At 44.5% G+C, this 15920-nt stretch overlaps 1 protein-coding gene across 3 annotated transcripts in view; it reads right to left on the bottom strand.

Annotated features, from left to right (window-relative positions):
* GREB1L (GREB1 like retinoic acid receptor coactivator) overlaps window positions 1-15920 on the bottom strand; it is a 124527-nt gene that overhangs the window by 7710 nt on the left and 100897 nt on the right. For all 3 annotated transcript variants that reach the window (XM_032183462.1, XM_032183463.1, XM_032183465.1), the window contains exons 16-25: window positions 15098-15278; window positions 13343-13535; window positions 11742-11875; window positions 9948-10287; window positions 7168-7283; window positions 6560-6804; window positions 5298-5860; window positions 4670-4772; window positions 796-951; window positions 467-606 (exon numbers count right to left, since the gene is read on the bottom strand). In XM_032183462.1, coding sequence (XP_032039353.1) covers window positions 467-606; window positions 796-951; window positions 4670-4772; window positions 5298-5860; window positions 6560-6804; window positions 7168-7283; window positions 9948-10287; window positions 11742-11875; window positions 13343-13535; window positions 15098-15278 — 2171 coding nt within the window. The remainder of the gene's footprint in view (window positions 1-466; window positions 607-795; window positions 952-4669; window positions 4773-5297; window positions 5861-6559; window positions 6805-7167; window positions 7284-9947; window positions 10288-11741; window positions 11876-13342; window positions 13536-15097; window positions 15279-15920) is intronic.

The raw sequence follows: 15920 nt of genomic DNA, 5'->3' as shown, positions 1-15920 counted from the left end.
AGCTAAAAATGATCCTTTTTGTCCCGTGACTCGTAAGCTACTGTTGAGAAGCACGCACAACTACATGCAAAGGGAGGCAGAAGTAAGGCCTTCAAGCCTCCCATCAGAGGTGTGTGGATGGCTGGCATTTAGGAAAGACAAGCATCTCCCTCAATTTTACAGTCCTCTGCCACGAGACACTGTGAGCCCTGTGGGCAGGCTGAATAACGCTTTGGCTCGAGACAACTAGTCACAATATTCACCCTTTGTCAGAGGCAGCTGGAGAAGAGAACTGCTCGTGCAGAACGCAGCAGACACAGTTGATGCTCCAGGGTCTGTAGCTCAATATCTCCCCTGAGAATGGAAGAAATTAAACAGCTCCATCTCAGGGAAGGTGAAAGCATGAGTCCTGAGGCCAGAGCGGTATGCCTGGGGAGACCACAAGAAAAATCAAGGATGCGGTTTAGCCGTGGGCCTTGGCACCAACCTGTGCAGCAGGGTTCGTGTCCATGTACTGATGGCACTGCTCGCAGTGGTGGAACGTGTTGTAGGCTGCGTATTTTGTCAGCATCATGGACACCGTCTCTCTTTTCTTCGCTTCCTCTGGTTTTGTTTCTTTGCTGGTCTCTGTAGAAGAAATGTTGTGAGTGATAGAAACCAGAGCCCGGGAGCCTGGCAACAACTGTAAAGAACAAATTGCTTTGTTCTGTATCGTTAGGAGATAAAAGGCTTGTTTAAGCTCACGTGTCTAGTCAAACCAACATAAAAATAATTTCTGAAGGAAAAGTATTCCTAGAAAATTCTCCTTTGGCTTACCTTGTTTCACTCTTGACAGTTGTTCTGTGTACACTGGGCTTATAGTTCTGTACTTGGGGTCGTGTACACTCAGGTCGAAAGACATTTTACTGAAGGTCTCGATATCTGGCCAGTGGTCGTTGCTGGACTGAGTAATTTCACTGCTTTCCGTATGATCTGCAACAACACACTTGAGGTGAGCAGTACCAGGTACCCATTAAATGGTGTTTACGTGACGTTTGCTGATTTACAATTGCACAGGAGTTCCCAGAGGTGCACAAATACACGCACAAAAAGACATCTTTTAATGTCATAAGCATTATATCCCTGCCCAGAGCAAGGGGGTTGGAAACAGATGATATCTTTAAGGTCCCTTCCAACTCAAACCTTTCTGTGAATATTGCCAAAATTCAAATTGCACTTGACATAAAGACATTTCAAAGAAAAGGCAATTTCTTGGAAACTGTGGGGTGAAGCAGCCTCGTGGGTATCTTTCTGCTCCGCTCTTCATCAAGCTACCGAGGCATAATTCACTCGGTGAATGATGTTATGTTTATACATGAAGTGCTCAGATGAACAGTTCTGTCCGTGCAGAAGGTACAGGCAGGTCTCCAGTCCCTCTGTGGATCCCTTTTTAAGACACGGAAAGGAGAGAACGGGGCAAACAAGAAGCAAAAGCATCCAAAGACAGAAGGATGAAAGCAAGGAGAAAGAAGGTGCATAAGCTTATGAACTGATATGTATTATAAGCTGATAAAATATATGATAAAGGTGGTAAAAACACATTCTTGAGAATGGGATGCGACCAGCAAGGATCGGCTGGAACATTTTTGCTTCATCCAATAGAGGTAAGTCCAAGGTAGAGAATCAAGTCTCAGTAACGTGAACATGAGAAAACGCTGGCCAAAGGTGACAAGCTGGAGCTGGGACTGGAGCTTGAATATGAGCTGATTCCGTTTAAAATCAGAGGGAAAACCACACAAAAGCAGGGAGCTGAGGTTCCTGATTTCAGAAAGGCAAACTCAGACGAAACGAATGCTGGGTCTACACACAAGGACACGCTCACCCTGCCCAGACTGCCCCACAGGGCTGTGAGCCAGCTGCAGTTCAGAGGCTGTTACCTCACTGGCACTGCTCGAATTAACACGTGCCACGGATGAAGTGAGGCTCATTAATGTGTTCACAAAGACAAATCCTGAGAGAGCTGGCTCAGTAAGCCCACTAGACTGAGGACACCAGGGACTTGCCTGTGAGTGAGGCTTGGATTTCGTGCAATCCCGGCTGCCAAACCATCAGCAACCACCACACCGAGCAATGCAAGAACGCCGGGAGGTGTTCAGAGGCAAAAGGGACGCTAAGAATGAACAAAGTCCAAGAGGAATGGAAACAGCCCATCAGCAAATAAAGTTCTGACTCTCACACATCGTCAAGTGCAAGATAAATAAATAAATAAAAAATAAAAATAAAAAAAGCTTTGCAAAATGTCAAGCTGAGGAAGACCTCAGAAAAGTGCACGGAAACAAATAAAAATTTTCTTGGCTATAGCAAATGCTTCACTGTAAGCTGAGATGGAAACACATCTCTAAAAGCTTGATACGCACAGAGAACAATGAGAAGGAATAATCTCCATGCCACTTTCCTGAAAAAACAGGTGTTTGAAGTCAGGTGCAAGCCTGATTTCAGTGCAAGAATAATGCAGATACCATCACCATTTCAGAGGAGATCTATGAAACTCTGCGTCCATTACTTTGGCCTTCGTGTTATTCAAAACTTGGGGAGGATGAAGGAAATAAAGATGCTGAAGTAAATGAAAAAATGCAGTAAAACTCAGCATGGGTTGGCCAAAGAAACACCACACTACTTTCATCACACAGATATAACATACCTATTTCTTTAAACAAAAAGCAATGCCCCACATCTTACCTCTTAGCAGGTAAAGTATTTGACATGATGCTATACGACAAATTATTGGCACATTGGAAGAAAATGGAAACAATGAATGGTCTGCAAAGTTGATTAAACAGAAGATGGCAGCATGTAACATCGTAAGCATTAAGGCAGATGGAGATTAGCAGCAAAGTTAGCAGAGATCAGCAGAGGGGCATAGTGCTGAATACTTTCCCTAATGTCACTGTCTCCAAAAAACACCACCCAACAACCACCATTGCCTTAAGTTTGCTGGTGACACAAATCTAGGAGTCACTGCCAATATAGGGAAGGAATAGAAGAGCATCCAGAAAGAATTCAATGCCCCCAAAAACGATAGCAACAGCCAGTGGATGACATTCGACAGAAAAAAAATATGAGTCATAGGACTGAAATCAAGGACTAATAGCAAGCATTTCTGCAGTAGGCTGGCAGTCCTTCAGCTGGAAATGACTGAGGTGCAGAGGCACCCGCAAGGATCAGCGTCAGTGAAATGGGAAAATGGAGAAGCCAAGTGGTTTCCCCAGTCGGGGGGTTTCCGTGGAGGCAGGGAAACACAGGAGCTGTAGCACTCTGGGTTGGTTAAACGCCCCGCAGGGTCTCACATACAGCTCTGGTCAGCCAGGTACCAGAAGAATAAATTGCAAATGGATGTGCAGACAGGAGGTACGAAACCGGTGAGAAGAATAATGAGCCTGTCATTTGCGAGGATCCTGCAAGCCGGCTCAGGCTAGCTAGATGAAAGCCGAGAGGGAAGACGATTGCTGCATGGCTACATCACAGAAGCAAACATCAAAAAGGAGCAGAAGTATTTTGATTTAAAATAACACTGTTTTCCTTCTCCCCCAAAATATTTACAATAGGGACAGGAGTATCTTTGGGTTGGGGAATCAAAAAAAAAATATTTTCAATCATCAGAGCGTTAGGGCTCTGGACAAGCATTCCAGTAGAAGCTGTGGGAGCAACAAACCCACAACCCAAAACCCCAAGTAAACCCCATCTGCTCTTCTGACGCAGCTTCATGCATTCCTGAGAGGGGCGTGACACAGCTGCTGGGATCACAACAGACCAGACTGCATGGCACAGAATTGTTCTTACTTTTTGATTTCATCCTAAGTTTCTGGGGAACTTTAGTTCAAGTAATGAGGTAATAACAGTCCCCACAGCTCCAAATCCAAGGGGAATGCATTTTTCAAAAAGTTAATAGCACTTTCTGAGCAGAAATGCAAATTAATCCTTTCAAAGGTTTGAAAACAATTGCATTTTCTGGATGTCAGGTCACGAAATTCATGCACCACAGAGTTAACTTCACTACAACCACAGAGTTACGTAAAGAACACCCTAAGAGGAATCAATTTGAAAAGGGTTTGTGCTTCTCAAGGCCAAGTCCTGCCACAGCAGTTAATGGATCTGTGAGATCTGACAAACGAGCACAAATTCAGAGAGGTGTCTTCCCCCCAGCCTTGTTCTTCACCATAAGATCTGGAAACTGGTTACAGAAGACGGTGTTACTAAAAATCGGTATCTAACTGGCAATTAAACACAAATAAATAATTGCTATCTAACTGGTAATTAAACATAAATAATAATACTGATGTTTCAGCCAGAAAAGTAGTGTTCTTCAATCTGTTTTGTCTGTTTAAAAGCAGCCACAGCTTAAAAACTAGCAAGTAGATGTTTCCCATATACAGTTTTGTATTCACTTTCATTTCAGTGGCATAAAAATAACACCAATCCAAAATACACTTCAAAGCTCTCAGTTAAGACCCACATCAAATTTACATTTTTAATCATCTCTGTTTAAATATATGCAGGTGCCTACAACAGGTCTAGCTGCACAGAAGTGGACAGGACAAGTGGCAGGTGTCACTGAGGAAGTCTTTGTAAGCCTAAAAAACTTGTCGCTGCTTATTAATATGTAACAGAGTCACTTAATAACGCATATTAGTGATTACTTCTAAATACTCACTGGCATTTATTTCCTCTTCATCGTACACATCTACTTCCAGCAACCTGATCAGCATGCGGAAGAGGATCCTGAGGAACTGCAAATACGAGCCAGTCTTTCCCACCTGAACCAGAGGTGAAAAACAGTCTGAATCCCAAGCCAGGCTACCGCACAGGAAGGATACATTCAGATCAATGCATTTGGGCCTACCCCTGTTATTTTGCCATTCTAGTGCTGCCTGCAAACAGAACAAGACTCAGTATTGCCCGTTTTGCTGAATGGTATCACAAAATTGATCTGTGAGGAAAGTCTGGCCCAGTGCAGAGCCTGTATCACTTTTTTTATGCAGGGAGATCACCACTGATAAACTGCTTCTCCACTGCTATGCTCACGGCAATTTTATGCCCAGTGCCATCCCCCAGTATGCAATGTGCCTTCAAAAACCAGGACATGTAAAGAACCACCCTTCCTTTCCTCACCGCTTCCAGCATGAACTTAACCTTACATTCTGACCCATTTTTGATCTCTAAACGCATCGCTGCGGGCGAGTTTCACGGGGCCTCTCAGGCACAACCTCCACCTGCCGCAGTCCTCAGCGCCTGTCCTCTCACCCTGCGAGTAAGGCCAGGGGAAGGAACCGTGCTCTTACTTGTGGTGGGCCCGTCAAAAGCAGCCGCCTGGGGTGAAAGCTCCTCAAGCCGGACGCCTCACCCTGGCCGCCGAAGTCCGCGTGGTGCTGCCGGGCCGTCGTCCACTGCCGGTAGTAGAGCGACTGCTCCTCGCTGCTCATGTCCTTGTGGAGCAGGGGCCTGAGGGAGCTCAGCCAAGCCACGTCGGCGTGAGGCAGGAGGGACGAGGAGGAGGGCAGGTTGCCGCTTTTCTGCGAGCTCAGGAGGCAGTAGGCCGCTTTGGAGAGGATGACGATGCGCGGCAGCGCGGCGCGCAGGGCCCGGCTGTCTTTGGCCGAGTGGCCGGGCCACCGAAAGGCCTGGGAGACCGACGACAGCGACGAGAGTTTGGAGGTGGTGCTGCTCGCCAGCTGGTTACCCAGGGAGTCGCATTCTTGCTTCAGGGTCTCCCCGGCCGTGAAGGCAGGGTAAGCCCCCTCGTCGACCGAGCTGTGCGCCACGGTCTGGAAGCTGAGCGGCGGTGCCTGCTTCTGAGACTTGTCCGCCGCGCTTGAGGAGCTGACGCCGTTGTCAGCCAGGGAGCCTGGCGAAACAGAGAGCAGGCAGTGAGCAGATACTGGCTGGCATGGGAACAGGGCATTCATTTCACTGCAGCCTTTAGGTGAAGTGGGCTCTGCTCCCTCCTCCGTCCCAGGCAGCTTTAAGTGTGTGGTAAGATCTGGTGCCTGGCAAAGGCTTGATCCAGCTGCCTTAACACCTCAAATTCATAGGGAAACAAAGGGAAGGAGCTAGAAGTGCCAGGCAGAAGCGAGGAAGGAAAGGTCTGGTGGGAGAGGATTCTCTGCTGAGGCCTGAAGAGGTAGGGCAAGACCCAGCCACCCTGCTGGTCTTGGCCAGGAGGCAAACACCCACTTCTACCCACAGCTCCCCCCCCCAGTTACACAGCGTTTTGCTATTCCTAACATCAATCCTGTTAAATTTCTACTCTGATTTTTAAGATCTTCTCAGGATCCACCTGACAAAACCATCAGCGAACGTGAAATACAAGATTAAAGAAATAATAATAAAGGACCCATCCTCCCACTGCAACGCTGCTGCCTTTTAGCTGCAGCCAGGGAAATTGCTCCCCACGGCAAGAACCTGCACATAATATTTCACAGCTCAGCCTGCAGCAGGGTACAAGCCGTTCCCGTTTGATGAAGCACCTCAGTATTTGCATATAAATTCCAGCGATGGATAACCAAAGACTTACTCTTTAGAGCAGCAGCAGCAGACAACTGACCTGAGGTCCCGGTGACGGCGCTGCTGTTACTCTGCGGTCTGTCCAAGTCTATCAGCAGCTCATCAGAGTCGTTCTCGCTGCCATTAGCCTTCTCCTGCTCCTTCTCGCTCAGGTCAAGAGCTACAATGGGCCCTCGGATCGCCTCCTTGGAGACGTAGCAGCATGCCAGGCCCACTTCTTGCTCTAATGCAGTCCGAGTTAAGTAGCTCGAGTCAATGAGCCGCAGGTCGCAGTACTTCAGCGACCTGCAAAAGCCAAGCCAAGAGGAAAGGATGGTTTGTTTTCTCCGACCCTGAACAACACTCCCTATCTTTAATTGCTGATTAAGTATTCACGAACAGTTCAACTAGTGAATATCACGTCATTTTAAAACACGCTGTGCTCCTTGGTGCTCTGCGCAGATGTTCCCTGACCCACGCAGTGCAGGAGCTTCACTTTTCACAAGCCAGACTTTCCAAAATTTGAAACTGTTCCCAAAGTCCCTTAAAACGTGCTTCTTTATGAAAAAAATGACCAGTTGGTATCAAACCACATAACTTCCCCCCCAAAAAAAAATATTTATCAAAACATATTAGAAAACACCCATATTGCAAGAGCCGTAACAGCACCTGGGGAAGGTTTCTCCCAGCGGATCCTTGCCCGTGAGAATAACGATGCAGGGCAGCCCCTCCAAATCCTGGTAGGTGCGAGGAATCCAGTCATCCTGCTCGTTACCCCGCCAGGCCTGTGAACAGAGAGCATCCAAGTCACGTCTAAATGAAACCTTCTCAGCTATCACCTCTTGTTTTATTTTGTTTGTTTTCAGTTCCTGACTTTGCTTTGCACACAGGGCTGCGCTTGGCTCAGCAGGGCTTGGTGAACGCGGCTGAGTTCATCAGGGTTCTCTGTTTTGGGTGAAGCCTCCTCAAGCACTGCTCTGTCTTGAGCAACTGTATCAGCATTCAAGCAAGAGAAGCGTGAGCACCACACAGCAACTGTGAGAAGGAAGCAAAGCTGAAAGACTCAGGGACCATCGCTTGGAAAGGCAAGACGCCAGCCTTCCCTTTTCCAGACAAGGAAAAGAAGCCCCAGTTGTTTCAGAATCAGCAGGTATCTGAGCTACAGCATTCGTTCTGCTGGAAGAAGATTCTTCTTCTTTCTTTTTAATAATGGACAAAACCAGGTTGGAAGAAAATTCAGACCTAGCTGAGGCACGGAGTCTGTTGAGCCAAATCCTACCGATGGCGAGCCCAACCACTCAAACTGCCCATCAAAATATTGACCTGTGCATGGACAGATATCGATACAGATTCACCACAGGTGTATCAATTACAGAGTCATGCAAACTCTGTGGAAAACACAACCTAAAGCAAGAGCCCTGTCTTAAATTCCCTCTCGGTTCTTCAGTTCTCAGCCCGTGTGCTCAACCTGTTCTTCCCTTACGCTTCCTCCTCCCCAAAAGGCCGCGTTTTATGACTCATTTTCTCAGGCAGATGAAAGGGATTGGAAAAGAGGACTCAATAGCAGACCAGTGACTCAGCATGCCATTTTACCTTCTGAAAATTTCCACTGAAATAACCTATGACTAATTTTTTCTTAGCATCGGAAGAGCATGATTTGGAACAGCATTCCCCTTCTCTGTTACGTGGCTCTAATTTTCTTTCCCCAGCCCTGATTTTTTTTCCCCTGCTGATTTCTGCATCTTCTGTGTAACATGTTCGTAGAAAAAAAAAAAAAAATCCTCCAGCTACCTACCAGCCTCTGCTGGCTCAGTTAAACAGCCCCAGCAGCAGAGAGAGATTTTCTGGCCCAGCAGGGTCAGCCTGGCTGTGCCTTCCCCATGCTGGAAGGTTTTGAGAAAGTGCACAGCAAGAAAATGAAATGGGGGAAGGCAGATTCAAAACTGATTTTTCTTTCTTCTAGCCTAAAGAATGAAAAAGAAGCCTGAGTACCTGGAGGTTTGAGCTGGAAACCCGCATGCTAACAATGTATTTTTTGCCCACTTTACTCAGGAGGGGCAGAGAGCTGCAGCCCTTCTGAATGGCTCCCAAATTGACTTATTACACTTAAAAGGTGACCTCTATTGCCATGACAGCATTGCTGCTCTCCCCTCCTCGCCAGGGCACCCACAGGTGCCTATTTCTCTTCCAGGTGGAGACCAGAAACAAGCGGTGACCCTCAGGGGCTGCTATCAGGACTGGCATTATCCAACACCTTCGTTGGTGACATGACAGAGGGATTGAGTTGGGGTTGTTCAGCCTAAAGTAGAGAAGGCTCTGGGGAGACTTTATAGCAGCCTTCCAGTACCTAAAGGGGGCCTGAAAGCTGGGGAGGGACTTTCTATCAGGGTAGTAATAGGACAAAGGGCTTTAAACTAAAAGAGGGGAGATTTAGATTTGACATTAGGAAGAAATTCTTTGCTCAGAGGGTGGAGAGGCCCTGGCACAGGCTGCCCAGAGAAGCTGTGGGTGCCCCATCCCTGGAGGTGCTCAAGGCCAGGCTGGATGGGGCTTTGGGCAGCCTGGTCTGGTGGGAGGTGTCCCTGCCCATGGCGGGGGCTGGAACTGGGGGATCTCTGAGGTCCCTTCCAACCCAAACCATTCTGTGATTCCCTCTCCTGCAGCAGACAGGGTTTGAGAAACAGAAGGGGTGGCTACTTTAAAGGACATTTTACCTGGTCTTGGTTGTAGAGAAGCTCTTTAGGAAAGGTTCACAAAATTCCTTCATTTTCTGTGTGCTTTTAAACACACTGTAACTCATAATGAAACTGAAAATGAATCTCTGTGTGAGACGTGAAGCAGGGATCAGGACAGATAACCTGAACTACATTCAAGCTGGTAAGAAAGGCGACCAAACTTTTTTTTAATGTAGCAAGGTTCATGCAGGAAGTGGATGTGGCTCGTTGTACCAGCCTCTTATAAATCCACGCAATTAGCTTGGTGCATATGTGCTGTGCAGAACAGGCTTTCAGCACGCAGCGGTTTGAGAAAATAAGTGCACAACAAACAGAATATTTTACCAGTTGCCAGAAGAGCAGAAGATGGTTAAGGCAGAGCAGACAGTCAGATACACTCGAGAGATAAACCGGTGGAAATAATTAGTTTGTCTAGGGAGATCCGAGCTCTGCTTTCAGAGGTTCAAAGAGGAAACCTGTCTGACTCATGCTGTTATTCAATTTTAACAAGCAAGATAACATCCGGTGTTTGACTTTGGGGACCAGAAACAATTCAATTTTTTCCCGAGTTCCTAAATCATTAATGCTCATCAGAAGTCCTGTATACTTCCCTGGAAAAGATAAAGATCAGGGGCTCTTTTCCTACACAATAATGAAGTTTAAAACCTGTGGGAACACACACGAAATGCGTCCAGCGGTCAGATGACGACACCGAAATTCGTGGTTTCTGCTCACCTTCAGCCGGGTCACAAAGTGTTTGGCAACCGTAAGCTCTGAAGCGGGATTCCCGAGGAGGATCTCGAAGCGGTACTGCAGACCCAGCTTGTCCCTCACTTCTTGTAACCTCTCCTTGGCCAGCATGGCCAGCTGCACGGACGGCACCCTGATGACGAGCATGTGGCCGCAGCCGTTCTTGTCCTTGCCGGGGGAAGTGATCAGGTCATCCATGATGCTGAGCGTCTCGGGCGTGCTGTGATCTCTCAGCGAGGCCATGGTCGTGAGAGCCATCAGAGCCTGGGAATACTGCTGGATGAGAAGGTAGCAGCGAATCACCATGCTGTGCAGCCGAGGGTACCTTTCGGGAGATAAGGGGTCTGCGTTAGCGCATGCAAAATCACAGCAGTGGCTGAAAATTCACCACAAAACAGGACTGTGCAGTAAAGATGTACCCATTTTTTTCTGTAGTGCTTGAAGAATGGAGCCTTTAATTTTCACAGACCAAAATTTCGCTCAAAACCCAACTGTGTTTTAATTATTTTCTGCATTTGGAGAATGTTTAAAGTGCAAAGTCCTGCTCTTGAGTAAAAGGAATGACAAACTCCTGTCGTCTTTATTTGGGACAGAACTTCAACTGAAGATCTTTAACTTAACGGAGATACGGATCATCTCAGATCTGCTTCACCCCAAGAGCAGGGGCTAATAAATTTTGCTCTCCAGAAGTTTTCTGCTTCTATGAACTCAGAGGACCATCACTGCTTCAAGTGGTTTCTGGAAGAAGTACTTCATGATTTCCTATTTCCCACTCTCTCCACCAGAAAGTTAGACTTCTCTATAGGGATTGCTGGCTCTGAGACAAAACTTTCTAGTCTGATCCTAACCTCAATACTAGGGCAATATTTACGTGTGTACTAGACCTCCTTCATCCTCTTCCCAATCCACATCTTAAGAAAAGAAAGAGAGCAATAGTGGCCACTGTCTCTTCCCTTGCCCTTGGTCAGAAAGGCAATAAGAAACTTAAAGAACTGATCTACTGAAATTAATTGACCTTACTAATATGTATCACGTTTATTAATTACATATTTTTAGACAATATGGATGTATTTAATGATTCATGTTGCTAATTTGATATTGCATTTTACTTGTTAAATATAGATACAGTTTCAATTAATCATATTGACTGATATAGAATAGCAAAAAACCGGAACTGAAGGCAGAACAATCCCATTCTGTTAAACATGGAGACATGAGAACTATATCCCGAACAGTTACAACGGATCCATCCTCCTGATTTGCAGAACAGGTTAACACCACGTTGCTGGAAACCATACCATTGCTTTTGTTTCTGTAATGTGAGCATTTAATTCTGTCCTGGGGATGTGCTATGAAATGAGCTTGTTCAGGCAGCTACAAGGTACTTACAAGCCACTTTCAAGCTCTCAGCTGCACGAACCAAAAGCCAGCTCATGAAATAATAAAATTGCAGTTTTTGGAATGACATTGCTCTCCTGGGCCACCAACGACAAATTTCCTGGCAGTCTCAGCAGAGAGACAGCAGAAGCAGTGAGGTATGAAACTTCTGCTACCTGCCTAGCTCGGACTGCCACTGCATGGGCCTCATCTTTCCATGAACAAATGAAGTACATCCCCTGCTTCTTCAACAGTACAAAATTTGTTATGAAAATAAAAATTGCACATGCTTCACGGATTCCCAGATCAACATCAAATGTCATCATGTCTTCATCTGCCTTATATGGGGCTCATCAATATATCTGTACCCTTAAGATCCCAATTAAGCAGAATCCTATTTACCTTTCTAAAAGCGTGTTGACCATTTTTTCAAAGGTTTCATCACATCTCAGAAGTGGACTTGTGACTCCCCATTGGAGGGATTTGCTGTATTCATTCAAGCCAAAGTACAGCTTGTCTTCACTTGCAGCGTCATCCTGTTCCATACAGAGTTAGCAAAAACATAAGAAAAGCTGGAAACAATTTTCATTTCTTTTGTCATTAAAAAAAAAAAAAAAGCAAAAAGTATTTTCCAAAGCTAAGTATCCTTTCTTTCATTTCTTATTCCTCAATGATGTTATTGGTTTGTTTCAAGGAATACAATAAAATGCAAATTGTTTATTACAACTTACTATTTGTCTACACTTAGGGAAAGACAGGTGTAGGTCCTTTCAAATTTTTCAATATATCTTCTACCTTTGATTGCAGGAGGGTTTCAGAATCCTGATACTTCTTTTCTGGCTCCCTATCTCTGGCTTTATATCTACTGACAACTGTTATCTCATTTCTATTTAAAGCAGAACCTGAAAACAGAAGCATTATTCATTTCCAAAACTCTTCTTGATCATCAGATCCTACACATCTCTAATGACAAACAGAAATTGATCATTTCTTTGCTGGAACATAAATCTGCTGACAGCAATCAGAAAGGCAGAGCATTTACTGCCTGAAATTTCATGAGGTGCCTGCTGGCAGCACAGCATGGCCTCCAGTGCATTTACATCACCAGTGATCACTAGGAAGGTAATTAATCACATACAAACTCACCCTTTTTTGTGAGTTATCTGTTTAATCAGAAGACTGAAGTTATTTATTTTTTACTTTGGGGAAAAAAAAAAATGTCTAGACCATTTTACAGAACATCACCACAATGGCTTCTATTAACAATCAACCAAAAAGCAAACTTTGAGTATTCATTCACTCCTTCATTTCCACTATTTCGTTTGACTGTTAACATACTGGGAGTTTATGGAAATGGCTTTTTAATTTTAACTTTAACTTCTTTCCAACTAACATTTTAAAATATAGAAACCAATGGCCCACTCAGCACATTAAAGTCAAACGAAGAAAAGGAAAAAAGGGTATTTTTTAGCAAGAGTAGACAAAACATCCTCAGAAACAGCTGGCTGGAATGGTGAGTAAAGGTAATGGTACGGGATGTCAAAGTGACTTCTCGCCTCCTGTCTGGCACTTGCTACACCGTGACTTGTTAACCTAGCACACCATTTTTATTAACATTTGAAAAGTTGTGAATAGACTTGACAGGCTAGATGACATAGCACTTGCAGTCAAAAGTTAGACTGCTTGAAAATGTAAAGCCAGCTCCAGAGGTTTCCAGCATGTCTACAGAGCTTTGTCTGATCAGAGCATAAAAAGTCATTGTTGTCTTCTTATCCATCTTATGTGACTGGATAGAGGAAAACACAAAATTCCTGGGCCTAAATGTCAACGCTACCTCTACTGTCATCATCCCAGGACTGTGTAGCTAGAGCCTGACTAAACAAACTCCAGCAGAGAAAGAAGTCCCTTCTAACACTTCGTTTGAATGTATATATCTGCTAGGTTCTGTTAAGTGAAGAGTCAACATTAAGATTCACAATTAAAATTATAAATTAAACACTTACCACGGTATCAAATTGTATCCAATGTACCTCATTGCTAGAGCTGATCCTGGACTGCTGCGTTTGCAAGGCGTAAGGAAAAGAGCTGACCTGAAGAACAAGGAGGTTGAATGCTTCAAGGACCTCCCTGCAATTAATAACTCTATCAGCCAGACCATGACTAGGCTCACCATGTGACAGGGAACTTGAAATGGCACTGCAGAAATAAGAATGCAAAGAATTGCCTTACTGACATCCCGAGATTCAATGGGTTACTCTCCTCCTCCAGAAAAATCTCCAAATGACCATGGCACTGAGAATCACAGCTCAAAAAACTCTTTGAAAGGGTGAAAGATGTCAAAACCATTTGAGTGTTCTCTGTGGGCAGAGTCAGGCAACAGGGGGGGGAAAAAAAAACACTAAATAAAGGACCAAAATCTGCTGAAAGTAAGAAGTTTAATTAGTGTGCCAATTTAAAAGATCATCAGACAGAGGAAACCAAAACTAAGCCAAAGCTGATGTCCTTCTTACTGAGGAACACTGTTGCATGAGTTGTGGGGTTACGATATAGTAACAGGTTTATAAAATCCACTGGATTCTTCACGCAGATACATTTCTCTAAGAGACTGGGAACCTGCTGTCATGATTTCCAGCTCCTGGAATCACCTTGGCCTCCAGGATAGTTTAGTGTAGTGATAGGACAAGGGGTAATGGTTTTAAACTAAAAAAGGGTAGTGTTAGATTAAACATTAGGAAGAAATTCTTCACCCAGAGGGTGCTGAGGCACTTGCACAGGCTGCCCAGAGGAGCTGTGGCTGCCCCATCCCTGGAGGTGCTCAAGGCCAGGCTGGATGGGGCTTTGGGCAGCCTGGTCTGGTGGGAGGTGTCCCTGCCCACGGCAGGGGGCTGGAACTGGGGGATCTTTAAGGTCCCTTCCAACCCAACCCATCCTGTGATTCTGTGATAAACAAGAATTCCAAATTCAGTGTAACAAAAATTCAATGGGGAGGACAAAATAGGAAGAATGTTGCTTTTATCTATTTTTAGCTATCCTGCAAGGAAAGTATTTTATTATCTCTGCTATCCAAATGAGTCCCACAACCTAATGCACCATGTCTAAATCACATTAAATTTTTTCTCCTCAGTTTATTCAGAAAACAAGACCAGAACTATTTATTTACTTCTTTCTTTTTGTCAATAGTAAAGTTGTGATTCAGCGTGAAGAAGTGTTTTTGCACATGTGTATGTGCTGTTCTGTGCAGATCTGACACTGACCAACTTCAACAGTTTTTTAAATCCTTTTCTTACAGGAGCTAGTAAAAAGTATTAGATATATATAAGTCTTCTCATAATAAAAGCAACGCTGTCATCAAGGATAAAAGCATGAATTAAAACATGGCTAGTTTGAGAATGTGAGACAGCTTCAGGTTTGCATACAGAAAAAAAACAACAGGGAAATAGGAAAAAGGCAAAGGAGGAAAGAAAGGTGCAAATTTCAGCCCTTTTTCCTGCACTTCAGTACCATAGCTCTTACCCCTGTGAACAGTTTTATTAGGGACACAACGATCTGAAGCTAGTCTCATCCAACTTCAGCTGAATCAGAATTAGCTAACTAATTAGTTAATTATTTATCAGGCTCAAGTACAGAAGACCATTTCTGATTTTGAGGAACAAGATGCCTTAGGCCTAGAGGAACCTCTAAGTGGTAAGTCTTTTGGAAAAGCTAACAGAAAGACACTGGGAGAGGATTGTTTTCCTTCAGTACATCGAAGCACCTACCTTGTTAAATCTACATGGGCATTGTCATGAACCAGCACAAACAGCGTATATGGGTTCTGCTTCACTCGTTTCATGAAAACCTCAAATTTTGTTTGAATCTCGTTGTCTAGCCGAACCACGTACTTCTCAGCTCGCTGATACGCTGTTCCATTGTCTTCCAGGCCCAAGTCCACAAGGACACCTACCAAAAAGGAGAATGCAAAAAAAAAAATCTTTTCCTCTGAGTACATCCAATAATTAATTGTCATCTGTAGGTATGGTCTGCCAGTATCACAACGTAGCCAAATCACTGATACGCCTCGGGAAGAGGATTATCACAATGCATCTTCTCTCACAATGGAGATGGACATCTGCTTCTTCGCTTCTGGCTTTCCTACAAAAAGTGCCTGAAGACCTTCCAAAGACTTCTCACATTACCAAAAAGGAAAAAAAAAATCCACAAAAACTTCCAGAGCAGCACTCAGTTGGCTGTGCTCCATGATACTAGGCCAAACGTCCCATTATTATTAGGTAATATTTTAACCTTGCCACAGTCAGAAGTAGTTACTCGGGCCTTTCCTTTGCAAAAATCTTAAATTTATGTAAAACTAACTCTAGTATCATTTTTTCATGCCTTGCCTCTGCCTCAATATTAGCATCTAAATGTCAGTAAAACACAACTACTCTCTAGCAGTCTTTGTAGCAACAAACTGCCATCATATTCATAAAATAGGCAAGATGTGTGTAGCACTGAACACCTTCTGAGTTAAAGAAGGAGCAATAAACCACAGTGACATGTGGGTCAACTATCTATTGGCCAGGCTCTTAATCATTTTTACAATTG

This window comes from Aythya fuligula, chromosome 2, assembly GCF_009819795.1.
Source record: "Aythya fuligula isolate bAytFul2 chromosome 2, bAytFul2.pri, whole genome shotgun sequence".
Taxonomy (NCBI): Eukaryota; Metazoa; Chordata; class Aves; order Anseriformes; family Anatidae; genus Aythya; species Aythya fuligula.
Note: the sequence above shows the minus strand (reverse complement) of the source record. Positions and strands in the feature narration are given on the sequence as shown.